Source organism: Ammospiza caudacuta, chromosome 16, assembly GCF_027887145.1.
Source record: "Ammospiza caudacuta isolate bAmmCau1 chromosome 16, bAmmCau1.pri, whole genome shotgun sequence".
Classification (NCBI taxonomy): domain Eukaryota; kingdom Metazoa; phylum Chordata; class Aves; order Passeriformes; family Passerellidae; genus Ammospiza; species Ammospiza caudacuta.
The window spans coordinates 15,249,688-15,274,582 of record NC_080608.1 but is presented as its reverse complement, the minus strand read 5'-3'; the positions used below and the strand labels follow the sequence as shown (position 1 = coordinate 15,274,582).

Below are 24,895 nucleotides of genomic sequence, written 5' to 3'. Positions count from 1 at the left end.
CTGGCAGTGACAAAGGAGGGGCTCAGAGCTGTCATGTCTCCACCTTGCTGCGTCTCTTGGAGACCCTTTGCTGCCTGTGCTGCCCTGGGGCTCCCCCAGTGCCACCAGGGCTGCTCTGCTGGTGGGGCTGGTGGGAGATACTGGGCTGTGCTGAGTGTAGAAACCATCCTTGAGGACTCAAAACCGTCCTTGAAAAAGGACATGGCCTCATGCCATGTGTGAAATGAAGGTGCAAATGATGTGCTTGAGGAGGCTGCCTCTACTCCTGCCCTGAAACCTTCACCTGCAATGGGCACAGACCTTCCACCCTGGCAGCAGTCAACTCCTGCCACTGCCTCCCACAGCCAGGGGTTGTTTGCACAGAGCAAATCCTGGTTGTCAGGAGATCTCACAGCCTGTGAACCTGCACTAACAAACTTCAGTGCTAATAGAATCAATTTTTTTTCAGAGCCTTTCATATAAGGTTAGGGAACTCTCGGTGTTTAAAAGATTCAGAGGGAAAAGATCCAATTCTGGAGATTTAGAGTCTGGTGACCTGAATTAGTGCCATATTTTATAACAGATGTACAAGGAAAAACAGAAACATGGATGAGTGTTCATGACCAGGGCAGAGGTATTTTTAAGAAATGCACAATATGGGACAAAGACAAATAAAAATAAAAGAGGAGGTGTGGTATTTTATGTTAATGATGAGCTAGGCTGTAAAGAAGTAAAGAAAGTGTAGATAAAATGGGATATTTGGGGGTTGGAGTCATGTTAGGGAAATTTGACAGGAGAGGCCTTGATTTGGAACTTGCTAGGGAAGCATCTCCAGGGGTGGAGCTGATCGAAGTTGAAACCTTTGGTGGAAATCAAGCTCACAGCATTTGATAGACTCAAGGAAGGGGGAGGAAAACTCCTTGGGTTTCTTTGAGACCTAGCATGAGAAATTGTAGGCCTGACTGCAAGGACTGCTAATAAACCGTTGTAATTCCACCTGATTAGAGGATGGCAAGTGTAGCGTGTACACTGCAGAAGAAGAAAGGGATCTGGGTAATGGCTGGCATGTTAGCCTGACCTCAGCAGTGCATGAGGCTTTTGAACAAATTTTAAAGGAAAGAATAAGTGGAGTCGTAGAGCTAAATGAAAAACTGGATAAAATGCACACAGATTTTCCAGCTGTAGATTGTGCAGGTTAATCTATTCCCCTCCTTAGATGGGACAGCTGATTTCCCAGGCAAGAAAAATGCAACAGATTTTATCTCTAGGAAATTTCAGAAAAGTGCTTCTCATGGTCAGGCATCAGCTGTACCAGTTGATCAGGTCATTCTGGCTTAGGAAAATAAATTTTGAAGTGGAGTAGGTGAGGGCTGCTAGGGTACCTGGGGGAATGTAGGGGACACTAAAAACTTTGGGTTGTTTCAAGCTCAGCACAGGTAGAGGTGGAGAAAAGCTATGATTGCTGCTTACAAACACATTGAGGTGGATGCTGAGAACAGGCAGAGAGCATGGAAGATGATGGGCAATGTTGGGAGGAGTGGATGGGCATGGGCTGTCCAGGAACATGTCTAGGCAGCAAGGTAACAAAAAGTACTGCCAGGCTTTATTGCAGGGAGCACCTTGCCAAAAGCAGGGATGGAGAGAAAAAGCTGACTCGTTCGGATGGATACTGAGCCATTTTCAGATAAAAATATGGAGCAGACTGGCTGCAGTGTCATGGACAGAGCCCAATGACCCAGCAGACCCCAGTCAGCTGTGCACATTGTTTTATGTAACACCAGAATTTCCCTTTCCAGCCCTCCCAGGTACTGCCTGCAGAGGATGTGCCTGAAGATGGGGAACCCATGCAAATTGCGCAGAGGTGAGTAGGGTGATCAGAGTGTGGGGCTCACAGGTTCTCTCTTGTGATATGGGCTCTTCCACTCTCCCTGGAGTGTTTTGGGGTGCAGTCCTCCCACAGCCTGATGGAAAGGCTGGCTGCACTCCCTGCTGTTAAGTATCCCTGGAAATAGATGCCTTTGGAGCAGCAAGGGAGAGGAGGGGCACAGCTGAGGAGAAGGGATCATTTGCTGTTGTTACTTGATAAGATGTGCAAGGTGCCTTATTGTACAAGTTGAAGGAGTTGCTCCTTGCCCTCTGAAGCTCCGGTGACGTGGTGCAGTAAGGCCATGGGGAGCTGGAGGTGAGTTACAGCCGTGCCATCGCTTGTCTGTCGGGGAAGGCAGCATGGGGAAGGGTTTACTGGATTTCTGTGTGTATTTTTATGTTCTTGCCTTGCTGCTGAAGAGGAAAGCAGGGAGGAGGAAGCCAGACGGCACTGCCTATCAGCCAAAGATAGAGTGCAGTGCTCCAGAAAAGCCACTTCAGCAGATGACAGGTGTGGGGCAAGTCAACATGCTTTTCTTCAGATTTAAGCCTACTCCTCTTTTCCTTTTTTTCCCCCTCTCCTTCCTGTGGGATGCAATTCTGCATCAAAGGCTATGGAGAAGAAGGACAAATGGGAGAGGATTCAGGGAGCAAGTTACAAGAAAGGCCAGATAATGTTATGTTTTTAATTTGTTGGGTTTTATAATTTAAACCTGCTTTGGAACAAAACTGCCAGGTTTCCTCTGATCTAACAGCATTTGGCCTGAGCAGTTAATATCAATATGCAGACTATGAAAATCCCTCTTGCTTGCACCTTTCTAACAAGCTTAAAACCTGCCTTGGGGAGCAGGAGGAACCTGCAGCTGCTGCTCAGGCTGAGGCTGATGAGCCTGTGCCAGCTGAGGTCTGAGCTTGCGTGGAAGGCAGCGAGGTGTGTGCTCTGCAGCGCTGGCCTCCCGCCTGCTTGGGGCCTGAGAGCCCAGGGTGGGGAGGATAGGAAGGGACAGGAACGTCTTTTCTCTGGTGGAGCTGGTGGGGTTAGTCTGGGACACTCCCCAAGCTGCCCAGGAGCTCCTGGCTGCCTGCTTTGGGGTGGGATGCACCTGGATGTGTTGGCCCCTCCTCGAGCAGCTGGAACATCAGCAAGGCAAGAAATGGCTGCAGTCTTTGCAGTTTTGTGCACATTAAGTGTTGCCATCTGGCTCCTGGTAATTTGCCAGCGCAGGCCTCTCTTGGGTATGGCTCAGGCACCCCAACTGGCTGGCCTCAGCAGCTCTTAATAGGAAAACATGGCTCTGAGCTGTCTGGAGGGAGTGGAGCAGTTCAGGAAGTGCCAGTCCTGTGAAGAAATTGCTTTGCTTTCTGTGGGCTGCTCTCCCCGCTTGTTCCACGCTTTGTACAGAGCATGGAAGATTGGGGTTTTAATAAATGATTATAGGCTTTGTTACCAGGAGATAGTTGGTGTAGCAAGAAATGTGGTTTGACTTCAAATTGATTAGCCCATTTTATAAATGTCATAGCAAGTTGTTTTGTGTGAGTTCTTTTGAAGAGAGCCCTGATGTTAGACACAGAGTAAAACACGCTCAGCCTGGATTCATAACAAATGCTTTGAGATGCTTTATTTAGAGAGAAAAGCCACTTGTGATTTCCTATCAGAATTTTGTTATTTATCATAAATCAGCAGTGGCTGTTCTCTCTTCTCTAAGGCCTGTGGTTGAGCTTAATAAATCTTGTGTTTGTCAGTGTGGGGATTCATGTTTTTAAAGTGTGTTCTTGCATACTTGATCAGACTAATCAGAGAGCCACGCAAGGCGCAGAGTGTGTCAGCATGGGTGCCAGACTTACTCAGCAATGCCTGTCTGTGTCAGAAAGACACTGTGCAGTGAGGTGGGAGAAAAAAAAAAAGGATTGTGCAGTGAGGTGGGAGAAAAAAAATAAAAAAGGAGGAATCCGAAGGTCGAAATGAGAGGAGCAGTGCTGGGTGCTGCTCCGAGGAACCACCACACTAATGCTGTAAGGGCTTTGCAGCAGGAAAATGCCTTGTGTCACATCCATGCTGCTGCTGGCCGCACAGGGATAAGGGAGAAAATGAGCAGTGTGAGGAGGGAGAGGATAATGTGGGATAAAGCAGGTCTGTCTTTCCTCTGTGAGGATTTCCTTCCCCAGCCAGAAAGAGGCACAGTGCTGGTACCTGCACTTCTCCCACAGAGAGTCCCACAATTGTGAGCAGGTATTTTTACTCCCTTGAGGAGAGATAATGACCCTTTCTGCCTTTCTAGAAGAAAATAATGTTCCCTTTTGGGTTTTTGCTTACGATGGCATTTTAGACCCATATTTTGCTGCTATTCTGGTCATTTCTGGCTGTCAGATATTGACCACTTGGAAATTATGGCATCATCTGCTGTTCTGAACTGTGTGAGAATGGCAGGTGTGGCACTCACTCCTACTGGGTTGGAGACTCATGTTATATTTATGTTTTGAACAGCATCTCCACAATGACCCAACTTGGCAGTAAAAGGAACCCAGATACTGCCACAGAAAACTCAGCTGAAGAAGAGATCTCTGTTTGCCCAGGTAAGAGGCACTTGAGACTGTTATGAATTTTGTACCGCAAGTTACACGCTTAGGAAATTCAGAGAAAAGAGAATTTTCAAGTTATTTCAACAAAATGAGATTTCTTTCCCCTCTCCATTTTTCAAGGCTAAAATTATTCAGATAATTTAGTTTGAGCTCCTAGTTTTGGACCCATTTCCTCTAAGGCAGTTCTGTGACAGGGATTGCTGGAGACTTGCTCAAGAGACACCTGGATGTGCATTGGGCATGGAGGGATCACTCAAAACAAGGTGTCTCTGCAATGCAATCAAATTTTCAGATTTTTCAGTGTGAAGATAATGTGCAAAGCATGAGAGCTGAAATAATTTTTGTTTATATTAATTAAGCATGTTTGGGACTAAGGAGTTTTTCTTCCTTGGTCTCTCCTACCGTGTCTGAGATTTTCTGGTCCAGGGTTTTAAGGGAGAAAAATAATGAAGAGGCTGCTCCTGTTCACAAGCAGCTGTAGCAGGATAGATCATGGTGGTGCTTGGAGGCATATTTTGTTGCTAACAAAGATGTGGAGGTCTGAAGAAGGTGTGACTGCGAGACAGAGCATGGAATGGGAGCTGTGCTTGTCTTGATGTGAAAGCAGCTCTATTCTTGCTTTGTCTCCATCCCAGCAAGTGTCCCACACACATTCCCTGTGTCTAATCTCACTCCCCATGAAGCTGCAGAGCTGCAGTGCCTTTATCCTCACACTACCATGCTGTGACTTTAACCCCTCATCTGGCTGTGTTGTTGCACTTTGTCTGATAACATTTGTGACAGGTCTAAAGAATGTCTTGAAACTGTGAAAACTCTAAAAAAGCGTTAAGGACTAAGCTACATTAACAAGTGAAGAGATAGTTGGGGGCTGCAAACCTTTGCTCATGGAGCTGTTTTTCTGCAGAGACACAGCCAAGCCCACTGGAAGCTGTTGAGGAGAGAGAAGAGCTCTGTTCAGACAGCAGAGGTGCACCAATGCAGGTAAAAGAGCTTAAAATTGAAGAGTTCTGTTTCCAATCCTACCTTTTAGACCTTGGTTCAGCTGAGCTCTGCTGGCATTTCCCTTTGGGTAGCTGGAAGCTTGGACTTCTGCTGTTTGGATCCTCACAATCAGTTCCCTCTTTGCTTTTCTCTGCTGCTTCATATCTCCAGTCCCTTTTGGCTGGGGACTGCATGCAGCTGCTTCTGAAGCCTTTCAGTCCTATAGCTGGAGAGCTGCTATCAATTCCAGCCTGTTCTTTTATATCCCAGTGCTGCTGAGCTGGAGGATGCCATCAGCGTGGGCGGCAGTGCTGTGCTTGCCCATGCTCAGGGGCACAAGCTGTGATGCTCAGCAATGCACAGAGACCCCAGGAGCTCTGAGGGGAGTCCAAGTAAACCTCAGTCACTTGTGCTGTCACCTGCTTTTTCATGTTACAGTGCTCTGAACCCCAGTTTGCTCTCCACAGACTATATCCAAGAGGCTAAGAGGAGAGCTTCACCCAGAGGTCAGACTGGTGTAAAGATGTGCTTGAAGTGTTGAGGGCTGGTGGTAGTTTTCAGGCCAAGCAGAGTGTCCTGAGTCTGGAAATCTTGAGTTTTGTGCAGTAATAGTTAATAGCAAGTCAGTGGCAGGGCCATCCTCTTACCTCTTGCTGCAGATGTTGCTGTGTGCAGCCCCTTTCCCCATGTTGTCACACCTGCACAGCAATTGCTTTGCAGCTGTCACTGTACCAACATCTGACTTCAGTTCCTGCTTCTGATAAAACTCCCTTTGTCTATTAATTTAGAGAGCGATATCAAAGGGGTTGCCAAGTACTCCTCTGGTGCAGGGTACATGAATACAGAATCATACAGCTCTTGACAAGAGGATTCATTTGTGGAAAGCTCATTCTGGGAGTTTGCAGCTTGTACAGCACGTCTGCAGTTCCAATGTCTCATTCTCAGAGGCCTCTTAATAAACCATCTTCTGCTCTCGTGTGCCTTTCATTCTGCAGGTATCTCCAAGCACTGCTCAGTCAATTAGGGACTGCAGCAAGGAGAGAGGCAGTCCTGAGCTGGCCACCAAAGCACATTTGTGACCCATTTGGCTGTGGCCAGGACACTGCCCTGTCCCTTTGTGCATTGCAGAGGGTGCCCTGTGTCTCACACCTCGGCCTGGGTGGGGTGGGGAGCAGGTTCCTAGGGATTGTTTGACATCATTATGGCTGGCAGCAGGTCCCAGACCAGAGCCTGCAGCCTTTCAGGAAACAGCAGAAACAGCTACCATGGCATCAGTGGTTTGCAGGAGCCAAGCAGAGAGCACTGGGACTGACTTCTTCCTAGCAGATGCTGAGCCAGGACACAGGAGTCTTGTTGAGCTCAGCCTCTAGCATTGCTCTTGGCTGGCTCTTGGCTGCAAGTACTATGTCTTGTAGGCAATTTCCTCTGCTAAAAAGCAGAGGCAACTGTCTCTGGCTCTGACAGGGGTGATTGGTTCTGCAGTTGAGGTTTTCCAGACTGTTACAGCAAGGTTTTGTACAAGCAGTCTTTTGTTACAGAATGTTGCATTTCCATTTAAAATTAGTAATTTACCGCTGAATGTAGGCGGGCAGGGTGTGCAGAATTGGTGATCTCCTAAGATTGCTTTAAGAAAGGCAGCTAGAAGGAGCAGTGCCTGCTGCTTTTCCCATCATATTTTTATGTGTGTTGTCTGTGTAGCACAGGTTTGATCTGATCATTCATATTTGACACGTCTTGTGTTTTATGGCTCTTGAGTGTGATGCCCCACAGTGAGGACTTCACAAGATGTAATGACACTGAGATGTGAGAGAGGGGTACGAGTGTTAATGCTGTAAGTGATGTACTTCAGCAGCCTGTGTTTGGCTGGAGGAACTCTTGTGGCAACTCCTCTGCAGAAATTCAGGGCAGAGAGCCTCCCTGGGAATGAGGGATGTTCCTGGGGCTCGCCATTGTAGCCTTTCACTGGTATTGGGGAGAAATGCATTTTGAGAGTCAGAATCTCAGTTTGAATCCCAGAACTGCAATTTTTGTCTTACCTCCTGAGTCAACAAAGCACCCTCCTTCCCTTTAGGGCATAAAAATCAGGATCAGATCCTCATTTGGGAAAGGAAGTAATAAAGCGAGTAATACAGCAAAGCGCTCCAGTGGCACGGGGCATCTTGGCTGACCCCAATTACTGCTTCCCTGAAATGATACTGTTGGAGGGAAGCAGACAGCAGTTTTGCTGCGCACTGTCCACATGTCACTGCTTAGCTCTAAGGACAGAAACCTCTCCCATATTATTTTTCTATAGGTTTCTCTACGTGGTTAATATTTAAATAGCTTTTCTTAATCATCGTGGGGAAGGGAAGGTTTTTTCCTTAAATGTGGTAAAATCTTACAGCAAGCCTGACTAGGCAGAGATGCAGTTCTGAGTGAGATGGCTGCAGTCTGCTGCATTTGGGAATGTCAGTGGCATAGGGAGCAGGCTGGGTCTCTGTGGGTTGTAGTGGAGCACCTTTGCAGCTGTGTCACCAATGCAAAAAGAGAGTGTCCATAAGTGGTAGTGGCACCCTGAGAACGTACACGAGCTGTGACATTCTGCCCTGGCGAAAAGCCTCTGCTAGTAATTCTGTGTGACGCGGATTTTTAATGGTATTCCCTCTCTCCTTGATCGGTGTCCCCTCTCATGACTGCTCCAGTCACCTCCTCTGTAAAGGAGGAGCTTCAAGTGATCTCTCCAGGGTTCCTAACACCACAGCAGCCTCCTTTCATCCTGGGGGAAGCTGTGTTCCCAGACAATGCTGCCTGTGTAGCATGGATCATGTCCAGAAACTGATGAGCACAAGTCAGGTGTTGAACTCTTGCTTTGCCCCATGAATTTTCCATCAGTTTCGCTTCTGAGATTTCCTGATTAATGGAAGCTTTGCCGTTTTTCCACTTTAGTGCAGGTGATGTTTGCCTTAAATGGTGTGCATGGCTGTGCAGGGAGTTTCACCATGATTCAGAAGGACATGTTGCCTTTGCAAGAAAAATTAGTTATTAGTGCAGTGTAGTTCATTTAGCCAGTGGTGTTATTTCTGAGCACTAGGTGATGAAGGAAGAGTAAAAGTTATCAAGAAAATCTGAGTCTGTGTGAAGGTGAGCGGCTACCAGACAGCATGGAGCTCTGCAGCTAAGCAAAGTAAAATAAACTCCTCTGTCTGGCTAATTTTTCTTCTTCTTCCTTAGGTTGGTGGGGATGAAGACGCTGGCAGGGCTATGTCTGAGTGCAGTCCTGCAGCTGGTGGCCCTGTGTCGTGCCCTCTGTGTGACCACAGCTTCCCAGCTGAGGAGATCGAGGTGCACGCCATGTACTGCGACGGCGCGGCGCGACCGCAGCCTGCCCAGGACGCTCCAGGTCTGCCACGTGCTGCTTCCACGGCTTTGCTCCTCATGCTCACCCCCTTCCCTGTTGGTACTTGGCAGGCAGGTGCTGCAGGCTTGTCTCTCTCAGGATATTTGGAGTGTTGGGAGGTTTGTTCACTCTGCCTTGTTCCATCTCCACGCTACCCAGGAGCGTTGTTGGAGGCTCTGGTATTTCCAGCATCTCCTGCACAGAGATGGCATTTCCGATTGACTTCACACAATAATTCACCACATTATCAGCTCCTGAATATTATTACCCCTGGATCTAGTCCTGGATGCTTCAAGCAGTACTTGTAAGATTTGTCTATTGTGTGCTTTGTTGAGGACCTGCAGAGAATGTGGCAGTGGTAGAAAATGGAAGGCTTGAGCCATGTAGGCAGTCGTCCTTCAGGGCTGTTGAGAGGGGAAAATGTTCTGTACTACTGCAAGAATGGCCTGTGCTCTGCATGGAGTCTGACATTTGTTTGTGCAAAAAGGGCCTGTTTGGGTGGCAGAGACTGCAGAAAAGTTTCCCTCTTGTTTCACTAAAATTGCAAAATGATAACTATCAGTCTAGAGGTGTGGATTTTTCTCCTTCATGTGAAGAATGAGGCATAGAAGCACTGTCAGAATGCCCATAGTAATCCTCTTTTTATTCTTTTTCATATCAGTTTTCCATAGCCAACCTTTGTAGAGCTTAAGTGAACAAATACACTGGTTGGTTATCAACATATTCAGTAAGTTATGTTTTAGCTGCTGCTTGAAATGTAAAATCTGTGTTAGCACAATGTCAGGTAATATCAAAGTAGTAGCTTGTAATAAGATTAACTTTTCAGGCTGTGAATATATAATTTTCAGTTACATACTGGCTTGTTAAATGCAGCCTAAATCTATGATGTTTGAGCAAATCATAGCTAGTACAAGAACTGTAACTTCTGCATTCCTCTAGCAGGAGGAAGTTTCACCATGTAATCTTAATGCAGAGTTGATGTAGTTTAAAAATAAAAGGTTCCTGCTATACTAAATCTTTGGGAATGTGACATGGGTCCTGTCAAGATAACTGGAGCCAGAGTAAAGGCTGATGCTTGCTGGTGCTTAATTTTGGTGGAAGGTTGTCTCTGCAGGCACAGCCCAGCTACTGATGCAAAGCATTTGGCTCAGGCAAATCACAAATTATCACAGTTCCTCTCCCATCCTCGAGACTGATAAAGGTCTTATTTGTGTTAAAAAATGGAGCAGAATTTCTAGTGTGCCTTTTAGCAGGAATGTTTTTGGCCTTGTGGTATTCTGGTCCCTGGTGTGGCTGGACTGAGAGTGTATCCATTGATCCTGGGGAATCCCGACTGTGATCAGGAAAAGGCTTTGAAGTCTTTGGCAGTGCAAGGGAATTTGTTCTTTTCTTTGGCATTGGCTTTCAGCAGGACAGAGTTTAAGGCTGGCCTCTCCATTCTGCTTCCAGGCTGGTCTCCTTGGGGATGTTTGTAAGGGTTATTATTTTGGAATTGCTACTCTGCTGTTCTGGCTTGTTCAGAACAATCCTCCTGTAAGGAAACCAGCCTGGAATAAAAGGAATTTTGCTCTGTAATAATGGCTGTAAGCAGAGCAATGGGCCTGGGACAAAAATCACAGTAATTTGAGTTTTCTATTGCCAGTTATTCTAGTATTTTCCCTGTAGAGACCAGGCTCTATTAGCCATAACAGTCTAAGCCACCTGTGTTGTTTGCACCCAGGCTCTTTGCAGTACCATGGGCTTCCCAGGCTTGGGCAGAATCCTGCCTGCCTGTGGGGCTCTGGCTCGTGGGGCACTTCAGGCCAGTTTCCAACAGCTGTTGGAAGGCAAATGCACCCAGAGGGGCTCTCAGCTGCTGGGCTAGTCTGTGGGATTTGGGTTGAATAGGCAGAGATGATGTTCAGCTCTGAGCAGAGGCCAGACAGTAGCCTGGCACAGCTGTGCAGGTACAAAAGGACTCTGTTTCCAGGGCTGTTGCCTTGGCATCCACCACTAGCACAACATCCACAGGTAAAGCTAATGCATGGGGAGAAAAAAGATGTGAGAGAATTGTCTTCTGAATCAAATGCCAGCTCCTGTGTGGGTCCAGAAGCTGTTCTCTAGTGCTGCAGCCCTGTGTGCTCTTGGCTGGCTGCTGGCTTCCTCGGGAGCACAGCAGCAGCCTTGTGTGAGAGGAAGTCAGAGTTCTGCCCTCTAAGCCATGCCCTGATCTGTTAAGAAAAAAATAGCTTCAGTTTTCCTTTGGTGCACTGGATCAGGGGTTCTTAGTCTGTCTTCAGATTTATTAATTAGCCTTTCTCCTGATGTCTCTGGAATTGCAGCCCTACAAACTATAGCTGTCAGTGGTTTTCATTTTAATACTACAAAAGGATGGGGTCTTGCTGGTTTTACTTCTCTTCTTCCTTCTTATAATCATGCACCAAAGTCTCTCAGTCTTAGGTCTCAGGAGCCCAGTCAGTCTGGCTGATATCTAAGGGCAAGTTTTCAAATGAGCAGCTGGGCAAGATGAGCTACAGTTGCTTCCCCTACGTACATGGTCAACCTGGCTGGATGCCCAGACCGCCACGTACCTGGGCAGCATGAAAATCTTATCATGAATTTCCACTTTCCTGTGATCTGAGTAAATAAAAAGAAGAGCCTGATGTTGTGTTAGCCACTGTACCAGGCTGGGGAGGGCTGAGGCCCTGGGTTTCCAGCTCAGTGACTGGTGTTAATTCCAAGTGAATGAGTGGAGCTGTGGAATTTCTGTGCCAGCTCCCTCTTTCTTCATGCACTCAACTGAAGGGGCTCACTTGTGTGAGAGGGCTCTGCTGGAGTCACCACATCCATCTCCCACTGCTGCTGCCAGTGCAGGGATCTGCTGGTCTCAGTCTGGAAGGGAGTCTTGGCTGCAGCTGAGTACAGCAAATACTCCTGGGCTTTGTGACATACTCAATGCCTCTCACCCTTCATCTACATCCATCCAGCATTCTCAGTTCCCAAGCGAGCCCAGGAAATGAGGATTTGGTATATCCCTTCCTCCCAAAGGCTCAAATGCAGTCTTGATGCAGCTGTCAGTCTTCAGCAGCAGCACTGATGCTGTTAAAAAGCTCTTCACATCAGTAGAAGTGGCACTGATACAGCAGAAAGAGTAATGAAATGGGTGCAGAGGAAAACTGTGTGGCTTCTGAGAGGGGAGAAGATGCCATGAGCCAGACACTGATGGATCCTGCAGGGAGGTGGCACAGAGAGCACAGGGAGCTGGTGGATCAGACTGCAGGTGGGCTGAGCAGGGAGGTGAGGAGCTCAGTGGCTCTGACCTCACTGCTCCACATGCCAGCCAGAGCTGGCAGCCTCAGGAGGTGCCCAGGCTGAGTGTGTTGATAGCAGGGCCATACTGGGCAGGGTTTGCTGCTCTTCCCCAGAGTGAATGCTGGAGCCAAACAGGCCAAGAATGACTTGTCAACCAGAATTATTGCCGAGCGAGGGAAAAGGTTGTTCTTGGGCCATGGAGTATGTCTGACCCAGCAAAGAGCATTGCATTTGGGAGGGTTACAAGGCTCCTGTCACACAAGCAGGTCAGCACTGCTCTGTGGTGGAGATTTTGCCTGTGGCAAGTCTTTTCCTGTGTTCAGAACCCCCTTCTTGGGGGCAGGGGTTGTTCCACCAGCTGGCCCTGTTCTCTCTCCTCTGATGCTTCTTTCAGCATTGCAGCTGAGGGTCTCCTCCTGGGCAGCTGCAGAGCTAGTCCCAGACATCTCTAATGGGCCCATTATGCCAGATGTGTTCACTGCTTTTGGAAGAAAATAGAAGTGATTAACACCTGAGCTGGTGCACAAGGCTCGTTAAAGAATATTAACGAGCACACGCTGATTTGGAGAGCAGTTCTCACCACGCTGTCAAACACACGTGTTGGTTGGCTTCTTGGGAGGCTGGATGGCCTGGGGGGTGGCCATTGTTACCAGTCATCCTAGTCAGGCTGCCACTTCAAATCTGGGCCAGGCTATATTGAAGAGAGGCGTTTGCTTTAGTTCCTGTGAGCGATGAGCTGTTGGTATCAGTCATCGCCTAGGAGACAATACCCACATCCCAGGAAGCCTTGAGCTTGTTTCTTCAGCATGGTTGTCTCCCATCAGCCCCACCAGCTCTGAGCACTTCACAGCACATTGCTGGTTGTAGCTGCAGATCAGTGATTGCTGCTGAAAGAAAGGCTGTGCTGCATTGTGGATAGATATTGGGGTTGCCCAACATTCTAGAAATGGAGTTTTGCTAAAACTCGGGAGAATTCTCTTTGTTCCGCACAGAATTTTGTGCTTCGCTTTCTTTATCACAGATGATGTGCTAACAATAACAGGTTTGTTGTGTCTATACCTTGGAGTCAGACTTTTGTCCTCATGAGTATGGGAAGCAGCATCACCAAGCCGTAAAACAGCTCCCTGCATTGTCCCCTTAGCCAGCATGCCTGAGAGCGCTCACTGTGACATCTGTTTTGGAGCTGGAGTCTTGAACGTCCCTGGTGAAGCAAGCTAAGCTATCTGAAATGTTCCCTGAGGATCTTTGCTGGTGGTATGTCAACAGGAATACGCTGAGAGGAATTCAACTGAAAGGGACAACACTCCAACGTGCTCCCTGCAGATGCCTGCAGAGCCAGTGGGGAAAGGCTGCTGGGGCTTGCTGGGGGAGCAGAAATGGTTGGGCCCGTCATCAGCTGCTCAGCTGGGATCTCACTGGCTGCTCATGTGTTGGAGCTTCTGGAGAGCAGCACTGCTCCTGCTGGAGATCTTCATCCAAGGGACTGCCAGGGCTGTCTGTGACAACAGCACCACAGTTCACGTGGGCAGTGGGAAAGCAGTGAGTGTGGGCTAATGTTGTAACTTCCCTTTCCAGTGTGAGCTGTGTCCCTTCCCAGCCAGGCTCTCCATCAAAGGTCTGGTGCCTCTGCAGAGCCCTTGCCTCGGCTCTGCACTCCCCTGAGCCCACAGCTGGCACTGTCCCATCCTGCAGCAGGCACGGGAGCCTGGCTTGGCAGGGAGCTGGGCTGTGCTGCCAGAGCAGCTGGGTAACGCTGCTCTCAGGCTATCACACTGCTGTCAGCAGCTCTGAAATTCCTGTAAACTACAGACTGCCAATCCAGCTGTTTCTGGCAAATTAGGTGTGAAGTGGTCAGCTGGCTCTCCAGTCTGGGAAAGGTAAATTTTTCAGTATCCCCCCAGGAAAAAAGGACACTTGTCCAGCAACCTCTTCTGTAGGAAAGAAAACCCTGCTTGTCCCAGTCCACTGCTTCTTCACCTCTGCCATCACTACTGCTGCAGCTTTGAGTGGAAGTGATTGAAACTTGGTGCATTTGAGCATGATGTAGGGATGATTTGGGGTGAATGGTAGTAACCCTTTTTGTTAACCCTTTCTGTTTTTCTCCAGTGCTCACCCGGCGTCAGAGAGAGGCAAGAAATAAAGCTGCCAGTGGTAAAAGTAGCCCACCATCCTCAGACATTGACAAGTAAGTAGGTATGCCTGCTCCTCCAAGATTATCTCTGTGCTTCTGCACTAGCTTGGCTATGGATGTCTTTATTCCTGTACGTATGCTGGCCGTTGGCCTTATAACAGTGTTTCCCTAAGAAATTGCTTTTCCTCAGTGCCTCTTGTTGCAGTGCTGGCTATATTTAAACAGAAGCAAGAGGAATTTGCTGTTCTCAGATTGTTTATTTTTGCACTGATTTCCTTTCAGCCCAATCCATGACGGGTCAGGGGCACATGGCTTCTGGGGGGGAGCTGTAGCTAAAATGGTGCTAACTCAGCCAGTTTCTGATGGGAGGTTTGAGCTTGGTAACCCCTGCAAAAGAAGAGGCCAGGACATGGAGGATGTCAACATGGCACCTGTAGTGATATTCTTAATTAAATTAGACTTTCAGAATAGCAGTGGCTTTGTTTAATCTCTCTCCATGCAGCCCCTCCTCCTGCCACCCACACAAAGCATCATAAGAGAGGATCTGACAGTAAAATCCCTGCTATGGAAGCAATTTTGCTGTTACAAACAGTGGATGGCAACATCACTAATGGAATTAGGCTAATTATAGAGAGGACAGCTTCTGTTTAGACACATTATCTGGGTAATCAGCACTGACTGGAAAGAAAATACGGGAAAAAGTGCTGCAGAGTTTTGCTCGATGGGGGCTCTCCATATGCATTTTAGAGCCTGGGGTGTTTCACTCAGAGAGTACCACTATCAAACTGAACACAATGTAGCTGGGGCCGGTCCCTGGGGGCTTTGTCTCTTCCTGGAGATAGTCCATTCCTGAATGCAGCTTCCCTCCTGAACAGCCAGTGTCCTCTTCTGCAGGGTTCAGTCCCTGCTGAGAGCTGGTGTGGAAGTGAGTGTAGCTGTGTAAATCTATGCCTGACCTTCATCTCCTTTCACCCAGAATAATCTTCTTCCCAAGAACACTCAGTTGTCCTGCATGAGCCTGAGCATCTTCCACCCCTAACGAGGGGGTTTGAGAAACAAGCTGAGCCAACCCCCCAGCAGGAGCATGTGCTCTGCAATTCCTCTCCCTGCATGGCACGATGTAAAATGGAGACAGTGCAGAGAAAGGCTTGATTTACTAGTCAGACAAGTTCATCCAGCCCTGGTAAAATGTCTCTCTGATTTAACACACTTGGTTTGCTTTTCAGGCAGAATTTAACTCCCCTTTGCAAAGCCCTTGCACTTGATTTCTGTAGATTTTGACAGGGTGCTTTATGTCTGGGGAAAAATCAGTGGTGTTTGAGATAGTTAGATGAGCAGATTTGATTACTGTCCCGCTGCTGCAGCAGCAGGACACAGAGGAGCAGGGAGGGAGAACTGATAATCACTCAGTCCTTGAGATTGGTGCCGGCCTGACCCCACTGGGTGAGACTGGATTTGGTGACACGTCTTCTCCACAGCATGGCCTGGGGGAGAGGAGTCACTGCTGGTGTCTGGGAGCCCGGTGCAGGGTGAATCCTAATGCAGTGCTCTGTCCTTTGCTGCCTGGCAGGTGTGAGAAGTGCTACCTCTGTAAGTCACTGGTGCCACTGCTGCTGTATCAGAGGCACGTGGACAGCTGCCTTCAGGCTGCTAGGCAAGCTCAGGGAACCAGGAGGCTGCGAAGAGCCAAGGTGAGGGGCGCCCCTGCACACCATCTCCTTTGCTTTGTGCTGCCTGTGGGGCCGGGCTGGCAGCAGGAGCTGCTTGCCTGGCTGGCAGGGATGAGCTGACCTGGTGCAGGATTGCCTGTCCCTGTGGGCTGCTGTGGACAGAGAACTCATTGCCCTCCTTCCCACGACGGTCTGTGGGAGCACGGAGCGGTCCCAGGGGTGAGCTAATCCAGCAGAGCTGCCAGCAGCCTCTCCAGTGGGCAGGCAGCCAGGGCTGTCCTGCTGCCAGCCAGCACAGCCTCAGTCCTGCAGCCTTCTTCTGCTGAATGTCGATGGAGGGGAGGCCAGCGTCAGCATGACAAACCTCTCTGGATATCCACAGGCCCATTCCCTTGGGGAAGGCTTTGGAGCCAGAGCAGGGGAAATGCTCAGTGCTGGGAGCGAGCAGCAGCAATGTCCCAGGGGAGTTGTGGGGGAGTGAGTGTGCTGGAGTGGAGGTGTGCTGGGTGTGGGGAATGTGCCTCACTAGAGTAGAGGAGGTGGGAGGCAGGAGCGTGGGTGGCAGCTGCCTCACAGTCACTCGCCAGGTGTTAGCCCCCACCGTGTTTTTTCCTGCTCGTGGCAGTCCCAGGGGAGCACAGAGGGTCCTTCCAGGCCTTCCTGCTGGCTCCTGCAGGCAAAAGCCTCGTGCTGCGGCTTTGCCTGCGCTCAGAAATGTGATTCACGGCATGAAGATGCAACATGATGTCTTAGTTTTGTATAATCCCTTAAATCCATCACAGACCTCAGCCCTTTGGGGATTCAGATGCAAATGATGAGATTTCTGGTTGATGATTTTGGCTGGGATACAGCCAAGCACTGTGTGGTTCAGAGTACTGCAGGGCATGGCTGCTCCTGCATGTGACCAGCTCTGTGGGGGCTCTGATTCTGTCCCTGTGCCCCACAGCTGGCTGGTGTGTGTGGGTCCTGCAAGCAGGCACAGGGGATGGGGGAAAGATGCTGAAGCCAGGGGGCTCTTTGAGAAGGTTCAGCAAGGCTGTTACCTCTGGCTTTGTCTTTTACTGCAGTGGCAGCTCACTGGGGAAGCCTGGATGTTGGCTGGGCCATTGCAAAGCTTCCTAATGGCACAGTTAGGCTTGCAGCTTCCTGCAGTGGCCCATTTTGGGGGGATTTGCAACTCCAACACCACAGCTGGGATGCCAGTGCCTTCCAGAGCAGTTCTGGGGGCAGGGAGCAGCCAGGAGGGGGGATTCTGCTGGGCCAGTGAGGCTCAAAGCAGTCAGGCCAAGTGATCTTCCCCTAGCATGTGTGACCAGCATGGCTGCATCTTCCCAGGGGCAGAGAGAGGGCACAAGGTGTGTTCCCTGTCTGGCTGTGCCCTGAAGGAACACCCTTCCCTCCAGCACCAAGCACCAATACCCGTGGACAGAGTGGGCTGAGTCTGCCCTTGGACATGCAGTGCTGGGGGATGTGTTCCAGTGGTGTCAGAGCCCCTGATGCCCCCTTTTATCACAGCCCTGTGCTTGCTGGCTGGGCTTGGGGGTGGCATCCTGTACCCTGGCCTCCCTCTTCACCAGGTTCTGCTTGATTACTGCTCTCTGCTGCCTCTGCTTGAGCACTGGTTGGGCTGGGCACAGAGCAGTACCCTTCCCTTGGGTGGCAGCAGTCCCTCTTGTGCCCAGCCTGACCCTGCGGGCTGGGGGCACCATCCTGGCTAAGGGGTCCCTCGTGGCAGTGCTGTGATGGTTGTTCTCCTCTCCTTGGCAGGACACTGGAAGGCAGGAGAGAGGACTCCTCAGGATGCTGGAGCTCTCGGAGAGCAAATTTGAAGGTGGAAAAACTTCCTATTCCAGCCTGGCTGGGTTGTTGCTGCTTTTCCCAGCTCTCCCCTTTTGGTCCTGGCTCAGCCTGGGCTGTTCTGGGAGAGTAAATTCCCCTTGGAAGGGTCTGTTCTTTCTGAGCAGAGCAGGGGGCTGTGGGCTTAGCTGGCTGTCAGCATTCCCCAGCTGGCTGCACACATTCCTGCCAGTACCCACTGGGTGTGTGCCCACTGGACCCACACCAGAGCCCTTGCAGGAGTAGGGGGGTCCTCTGAACCATTGCCCCAAGACATGTCCAGCTTCCTGGGGCATGTGGGAGACTTCTGCTGTCCCTGTCTGTGCACCAGTGCTTCCCTCCATGGATCCAAGGACAGGAGGAGAAGAGGGGGGAGAGGTGCTTTGGCAGCACCCGTGGTTCACACAGGAGGGCTGATGTGTGCTTTTGTTGCAGGTGCTGACGCGGGGACTCCCCTCACTGGATTAGGAGACCAGCACTCCTCTCCCACACTCTCAGCCGCCGATGGGGAGCCGTCAGCAGACAGCCCCATCTCCCTTCAGCACCTCCCTTTCCATGGCTCCCCCGCCAAACCCGGCATCTCCTTGGAAGCCATGGATGGCGTGGTGGACTCGGAGCCATGCACGGCTCTCCGTGCAGGCAGCCAGCACCGGCCCAGAGGCTGCCGCCGGAGAAGGCACAAGTTCTGAGGGTGGCAATGCTGCAGGGACCCCCAGCTGCTCCCTGTGCCCCAGCGAGGGTCTCCTTGGCACTGTACCCCTGCTTCACCTGCAGCCTTTGTCTCCTGCGCCCCTTTTATATGTTTTATACGACCTGTGCTGGGAGCGCTGGGTGGAGAAGTGACTGTGTGTTTTATAGGTGCCTGTGCAGCTTTGCTCTCTCTTACAGAAATGGAAATATATTTATGTATGTTTTTATGAAACTGCAGCACCACGGCAGAGCTGTGCTGGCTTTCTCTGGGGAATGGGAGGGCACGGGAGGGAGGAGAGAAGAAGCAGCGGGCAATGGGTCACCAATCCCACTGCCAGGGAGCTGGGGTTGGTGGGGAGGCCTCGGGGCAGAGGCTGCAGTGTCCTGTGCTCTGTGCAGCAGCACAGCACTGACGCTCCCAGCCGGGAGGGGCAGAGGGCACCTTGGTGCCAGCTGACAGCCGCAGTCAGCGGATGCAAGGACCGGAGGAGCCACGGCCGCGGTGTCCCCGTGTCCTTGGTGCTTTCCCTGTCCCCTGTCGCTCCCCGGGGCTTTGCCTGTCTCGCACCGGGCCTTAGAGGGATCTGCTCCCCGAGAGCATCCTCACGAGGAACGGGGGAGGGCGACCCGTGGCTAATTAATGGCACGAGCTGGTGCCGAGCTCATTAAACCCGGGCTTTAAACGGCGCTGCCGCGCGGCCGGGAGCGCGGAGCGGGGAGCGGCCCCTCACGAGGGTGGGGCCCGGAGCGGCGCCGCCCATTGGCCGCGGCGGGGCCGGCTCGCGGCGGGCCGACCAATGGCGAGCCTGGGCGCGGCTGTTGCCAGGGTGACGGCGGCGGCAACGGCCCCGCTCTCGCCGGCACGGGTGCCGGCCCCATAACGGCCCCTCACAGCGGCCGCGGCCACCGCCGGCCCCGCACGCCGCCCCGGCCACCACCGGGCCCTACACCGGCCCCGGCCACCATCGGCCCCTACACCGGCCCCGGCCACGGCCACCGCCGGCCCCGGCCCCGGCCCCACACCGGCTCCAAACACCGGCCCCCACCATCGGCCCCTGCCTCGCCGCCATGGGCAGTCGCAGCACCCGGCCCACATCCCAAAATGGCCGGCCCGGCGGGGCGGATAGAGCAGACCAAGGCCTGGGCGCGCACGAGCAGGACAGCCGGTACGTGGGCCGGTGAGCGGCTCCTGCCCTGCGGAGAGCGCTGTGGGGCCCGGGAGGGGCCGCTAGGTTCCCCGGATCCCTCAGGCTGTTGCAGGGGACAAACATCAGCCTCTGGCCTCTTGCAGGTCGTGGGGACCCTCTGCTTCCTCCGCCCCCACACTCAGCCCTATGACCGTGACGGGGCAGAGCCTTCTCCTCCACGACCGCAGAGGCAGTGGGAAGGTACCGCACAAGGACGACCATATGGACCCCTCAATGGCCATGGACATAGACAGCAGGTGGGAGCAGAGCTGGGTACAGGCCCCCCAGCCCCACTGTGTGCCTGGGCAAGGGCAGGCATTTGTCCTGTCCTGCAGGCCAGAGCTCAGTGGGTGACATGCCACCTCCCTCCATGCAGGTCAGGGGGCAATCCTGATAGTTCCCACAGCACACCGGTAAGGCCTGTACCTGCTCCTGTCGTAAGTTCCCTGCCCTTAGTTTCTGCACCTCTGCCCTAATGCACCATCCCCAGATACAACGAGCCCTGCGATCACTCAGCATCCCACTGGAGAGGCTGCATGTTATGAAGGGCCACATGATACAGGACATGTGCAAGGGGCTGAGCCGCCAGACACATGCACACGCCAAAGTGCGGATGCTGCCCACCTACATCTGCTCCACTCCCAACGGCACTGGTAAGGCAGCCCAGCCTGAGGATGAACTGTTCTGCTACCGGCAGCCCTGCACACCTCACTGGAGTTGACCTGGGGATGCTGGGAGGGGTAAACCACTCTTGGATGAGTTATAGGGTCCATAAGCTTCTCTGCCACTCCCCAGTGCAGGGGCAGTAGCCAGAGGCTTGTTTCCTTGGCCCCTCTTAGAGTCTCAGGATCTCAGGATCTTCCTCCCTGGGTCAGTGACTATCCCTGGGAGAGGGCAAGGAGCAGATTTTGGGAGATCTGCCACAGGAAAGGTCTCTGCCTGACACTGTCTCTGTTTCCCCATAGAGAAGGGCAACTTTCTGGTGGTGGAGCTGTGCCAGACCCAGGTTCGGACCCTGCTGGTGACCCTCTACGGAGATGGAAACTTGAGTCCCCAAATGATGTACAAGATCTACGACCTGCCAGAGGGCATCACACAGGGCGAGGGGCAAGCGGTATGAGGAGGTCATGGCAAAGGGTGGCTGGTGCTGGGCTGCCCAGCATCACGGAGGCTCGGCAGGGCACCGGGCTGGTTGGAGCTCAAGGCTGCCTTTCAAAGCCTGGGTACTGAGAAAAGCAAGCAGCCCTTACCCCCAGTCATAACTTTGCAGCTCTTTAACTTCATTGCACAATGCGTGACCCAGTTCCTGTCTGAGACCACCAGCCCTGACACCAACTCTGAGCAATACCTTCCCTTGGGCTTTGTGTTCCCCTTCACTTGCCGACAGACACAGCTGAACAAGGTGAGGGGGAGAGCCCTGCCCCAGGCTGTGACCACAGCACAGCAGCAGTGGGGAGAGGAACCGTCCTGGTGCCGGAGGTCAATGGCTCTGCTACATTTTCTCCACAGGCAGAACTCCTCTCCTGGTCCAAGGGCTTCAACTGCAGTGGCGTGGTGGGGAAGGACGTGGTGGAAATGCTGCAGACAGCCATCGATAAGCACGCTTGGCCAGATAAGGAGGGGGAGCCCAGTGGGGGAGGCGGTTGGTTTAAGGGCAGGAAATCTTCTCAATCTGCTCCTAGCCAGTCCCGCCATGTGGAAGTCGTTGCCCTGATGAATGACACTGTGGGCACCATGATGACCTGCAGCATGGAGGGGAGAGCCTGTGAGGTCGCCATGGTTGCAGGTGAGACCTGGGCACGGCATGTGCCGTGGTGGTGGGGGGGCTGTGCTGGTGCTCAGCCCCATCACTCCTGCAGACAAGGGCTCCAACTGTTGCTTCATGGCCGAGGCGTACCTGGTGGAAACAACAGAGGAGACCAGCGGGCGGATGTGTGTCAACACTGAGTGGGGCTGCTTTGGGGATGATGGTGCCCTGAAAGACCTCGTCACACCCTTCGATCAAGCTGTGGATGAGGAATCTTCCAACCCTGGGGAAAAGAGGTGCTATTTCTTCCCGAGAAAAGACAGGCTCCCTATCTATCCCTGAGCATGTCAGGCCCCACCAAGAGGAGCACTCATTCCCCTGCAATGCTCCTGGGTGCTCTTAAAGGGCCAAGAGGTGCTGCTAGGGAGGCATGACTGACTCCCATGGTGACTCAAACTCACACAGGTTTGAGAAGATGGTGGGCACCCTGTACCTGGGGGAGATTGTCAGGCACGTGCTGATTGCCCTGACTGCTGAGAAAGCTATGTTCACTGGGACTGATACTGCTGTCCTGAAGGAGAAGGGAGTGTTCACAATGCAACATCTTCAAGAGATTGTCAAGTGAGTGTCTGAGGACCAGGAGCTGCCGGGGGTGGGAGGATGGGGGGTGATGGATGGGTGTTCCTGGCTGCGGGCTGGTGAACCTGCAGATTGCTGCAAGGCTGTGATCTGCCTTCTAGCAACGAGGACAGCATAACTGAAGTTAAGAGGATTCTGGAGGCGGTGGGGCTACAGCCCAGCGAGCGGGATTGCGGCCGGATGCAGCAGATCTGCCGGGCAGTGATGGGGCGTGCTGCCACATTCCACGCCACTGGGCTGGCTGCCATCCTCAGCTACATGTGCCAGACCCGGGATTTGGAGTCGCTGATGGTCAACGTGGGGGTGGAAGGAGAATTGTTCGCGGGCTACTCCAGGTGATGAGGAACAGAGGGCTCCCAGTGGGGTGCTACCCCAGTGGGATGCCTCACACCCAGCCCATGCTATCCTTTTCATCCTGGGCAGGTTTGAGGAGATCGTGGTGAGTGTGTCAAGGCTACTGGCCCCTGAGTGCATGGCCACCATCCTGGCCTCAAGAGATGGCTCTGGGCGGGGGGCAGCCATGGTGACAGCAGTGGCTTTGCGCCTGGCAGCCCAGCGCCGTGCAGTGAATGAGGTGCTGGGCCCGCTGCGGCTCAGCCGCGATGACCTGGTGAAAGTCCAGACACTGATGAGGCAGGAGATGGATCGGGGCCTGGGTAAGGAGACCAATCCCAGTGCCTCTGTCCGCATGCTGCCCACCTACGTTACTCACACACCTGATGGCACTGGTAAGGAACGGGGACACTGGCAGTGGGGTGCTGAGGAGGCTGTGGCCCTGCTAATGCACTGTGCTGGCTCCCCGCAGAGAAAGGTGACTTCCTGGCGCTGGACCTGGGGGGAACCAATTTCCGTGTGCTGGTGGTACGCATTGCAGAGGCTGGCATCACCATGGCCAGCGAGATCTACGTCATCCCAGTTGGCGTCATGCAGGGCAGTGGCGAGGAGGTGAGACTGAGGACCTGTGACCCAGTGGCTGGGGCGAGGGTGTGGGCATTGCCTCCCTACTTGCTCTCCATGGGGCCATGATGGGGCTGGGAGAGGCCCCCCAGCATTGCCCCAGCCTAGGCCATGCTCACCATGCTCACTCTCCACAGCTTTTCGACCACATCATCGACTGCATCATAGACTTCCAGACGAAGCAGAACCTGGTGGCACAGATGCTGCCTCTTGGCTTCACCTTCTCTTTCCCCTGCCAGCAAGTGGGCCTGGATAAGGTGAGGGGGTGGCTCCAGCACCAGGATGGTGGGAAGGACCCCAGGATGTGTGCTGCCCTGGCTCCTGATCTGGCCACTGTTGCAGGCATTGCTGCTGACCTGGACCAAAGGCTTCAGCGCCTCAGGCTGCGTCGGACAGGATGTTGTCCAGCTGCTGCGGGATGCTGCCAAGCGCAAACGGGTAGGGAATGTCTGGTGGCCTGTCCCTGTCTTTAGGGTAGGGGGACCTGCATCCAGACAGTGTCCGCCCCAGGAGGTGTCTGGATGCCACTAGACCACGTGTCTCCATCTCCTATTTGGCAGCACTTAGGGATGCAGGTGGTGGCTCTGGTCAACGACACAGTGGGAACCATGATGGCCTGTGGTTATGATGACCCCAAATGTGAAATTGGCCTCATTGTGGGTGAGGAGCATCTCTGCATCCAGGAAGTTCCCCATCTCCTCACCACCCCTCTACCCCCCACGGCATGGCCACATGCCTCTACCAGACCTGCTATGGGGGTGACACCAGCATGGGGCCTGCAGGGACAGGGACCAATGCCTGTTACATGGAGGAGATGAAGAACGTGGGCACTGTGGAGGGGGACCAGGGCCGCATGTGCATCAACATGGAGTGGGGGGCCTTTGGGGACAACGGCTGCCTAGACCATCTCTTCACCCACTTCGACCTGGTGGTGGATGAAACCACCATCAACCCGGGCAAGCAGAGGTGGGTGAGGGCCCTGGGGCAGAGAGGGTGGGAGCGGGTGGCTGTGCCTAGCTGAGGCTGTGCGTTGGATAGGTTTGAGAAGCTCATCAGCGGCATGTACCTGGGCGAGATCGTGCGTCAGATCCTGGTGGTAATGACAGAGAAAGAGCTCTTGTTCCAAGGGAAACCCAGCCCCAAACTGCAGACCAAGGACATCTTCAAGACCAAATTCCTCTCTACCATCGAGCTGTGAGTGTTGGGTTCCTATGGGTTCCCTGAACCCAGGGTGGGGGTGTCAGAACACCAGGTGAGGAGCCAGGCTACATGATGTGGCACAGACAGGGTGATGGGGACAGTGATGGGGATGGGGACTCTGCTGCTAACAATGGCATTGGTCTGGACAGCAATGGGCTGGCCCTGCGTCAGATCCGGACCATCCTGAACGAACTGGAGCTTGATGCCAGCTTTGAGGACTGCGTGCTGATGCGGGAGGTGTGCCAGACCGTGTCCCTGCGCGCGGCCCAGCTCTGCGCTGCTGGCTTGGCTGCTGTGGTGGAGAAGATGCGGGAGAGCCGAGGCGTGGACCAACTGTCTGTCACTGTTGGGGTGGATGGCACCTTGTACAAGCTGCACCCATGGTGAGTGGGGCCAGGGGCAGCAGGCACCCATGGGGCATCCTTGTCCAATGAAGAGATCTGTGGTGGGAGGCATGGTGTGCATAGGGTGGGAGCATCAGTCCTCACCGTCCCCTTCCATCCTGCCTAGCTTTTCCAACAACCTCCAGATGACGCTGAAGGACCTGGCACCCAAGTGTAATGTGACCTTCATGCTATCAGAGGATGGCTCAGGGAAAGGGGCCGCGCTCGTAGCAGCTGTGGCCGATCGCGCTGCCAAAGCCAAGGAATAGTCACCATTCCAATAAAGCTCTCTGGTCTGCATCTCCAGCTTCTGGGGGGATCATGAGGGGCGTGGGGCAGCGCATGGCCGGGGACAGCCCCACGTAGCAATATATATCGAATT

General features: G+C 52.6%; 2 protein-coding genes across 5 annotated transcripts in view; both read left to right on the top strand.

Annotated features, from left to right (window-relative positions):
- Positions 1-18,567, top strand: part of UIMC1 (ubiquitin interaction motif containing 1) — a 39,433-nt gene extending 20,866 nt beyond the window's left edge. For 3 of the 4 annotated variants that reach the window (XM_058815346.1, XM_058815344.1, XM_058815345.1), the window contains 8 exons: positions 1,776-1,840; positions 4,331-4,419; positions 5,330-5,406; positions 8,617-8,785; positions 14,180-14,258; positions 15,775-15,895; positions 17,642-17,705; positions 18,146-18,567. In XM_058815346.1, coding sequence (XP_058671329.1) covers positions 1,776-1,840; positions 4,331-4,419; positions 5,330-5,406; positions 8,617-8,785; positions 14,180-14,258; positions 15,775-15,895; positions 17,642-17,705; positions 18,146-18,399 — 918 coding nt within the window. In that variant the 3' untranslated portion in view covers positions 18,400-18,567. The remainder of the gene's footprint in view (positions 1-1,775; positions 1,841-4,330; positions 4,420-5,329; positions 5,407-8,616; positions 8,786-14,179; positions 14,259-15,774; positions 15,896-17,641; positions 17,706-18,145) is intronic. The other variant, XM_058815347.1, reaches the window with a different exon arrangement.
- Positions 18,568-19,468: 901 nt separating this feature from the next.
- Positions 19,469-24,782, top strand: HK3 (hexokinase 3). Its single transcript, XM_058815614.1, has 19 exons — positions 19,469-19,566; positions 19,692-19,844; positions 19,964-20,000; positions 20,078-20,240; positions 20,553-20,701; positions 20,858-20,989; positions 21,097-21,373; positions 21,447-21,630; positions 21,800-21,955; positions 22,075-22,308; positions 22,397-22,701; positions 22,779-22,918; positions 23,068-23,187; positions 23,273-23,368; positions 23,491-23,590; positions 23,713-23,896; positions 23,969-24,124; positions 24,280-24,513; positions 24,641-24,782. Exons 1-19 carry the CDS (start codon positions 19,469-19,471, stop codon positions 24,780-24,782), a joined length of 3,060 nt encoding a protein of 1,019 aa, XP_058671597.1.
- Positions 24,783-24,895: the final 113 nt, after the last annotated feature.

Bases quoted from the DNA above. Each gene is read 5' to 3' on its own strand.
- HK3 (XM_058815614.1), top strand. From the start codon at position 19,469: ATGGGCAGTCGCAGCACCCGGCCCACATCCCAAAATGGCCGGCCCGGC. The intron at 20,001-20,077 runs GTAAGGCCTGTA...CACCATCCCCAG, and splicing joins ATAGTTCCCACAGCACACCG to ATACAACGAGCCCTGCGATC. The intron at 23,369-23,490 runs GTAGGGAATGTC...CCTATTTGGCAG, and splicing joins ATGCTGCCAAGCGCAAACGG to CACTTAGGGATGCAGGTGGT.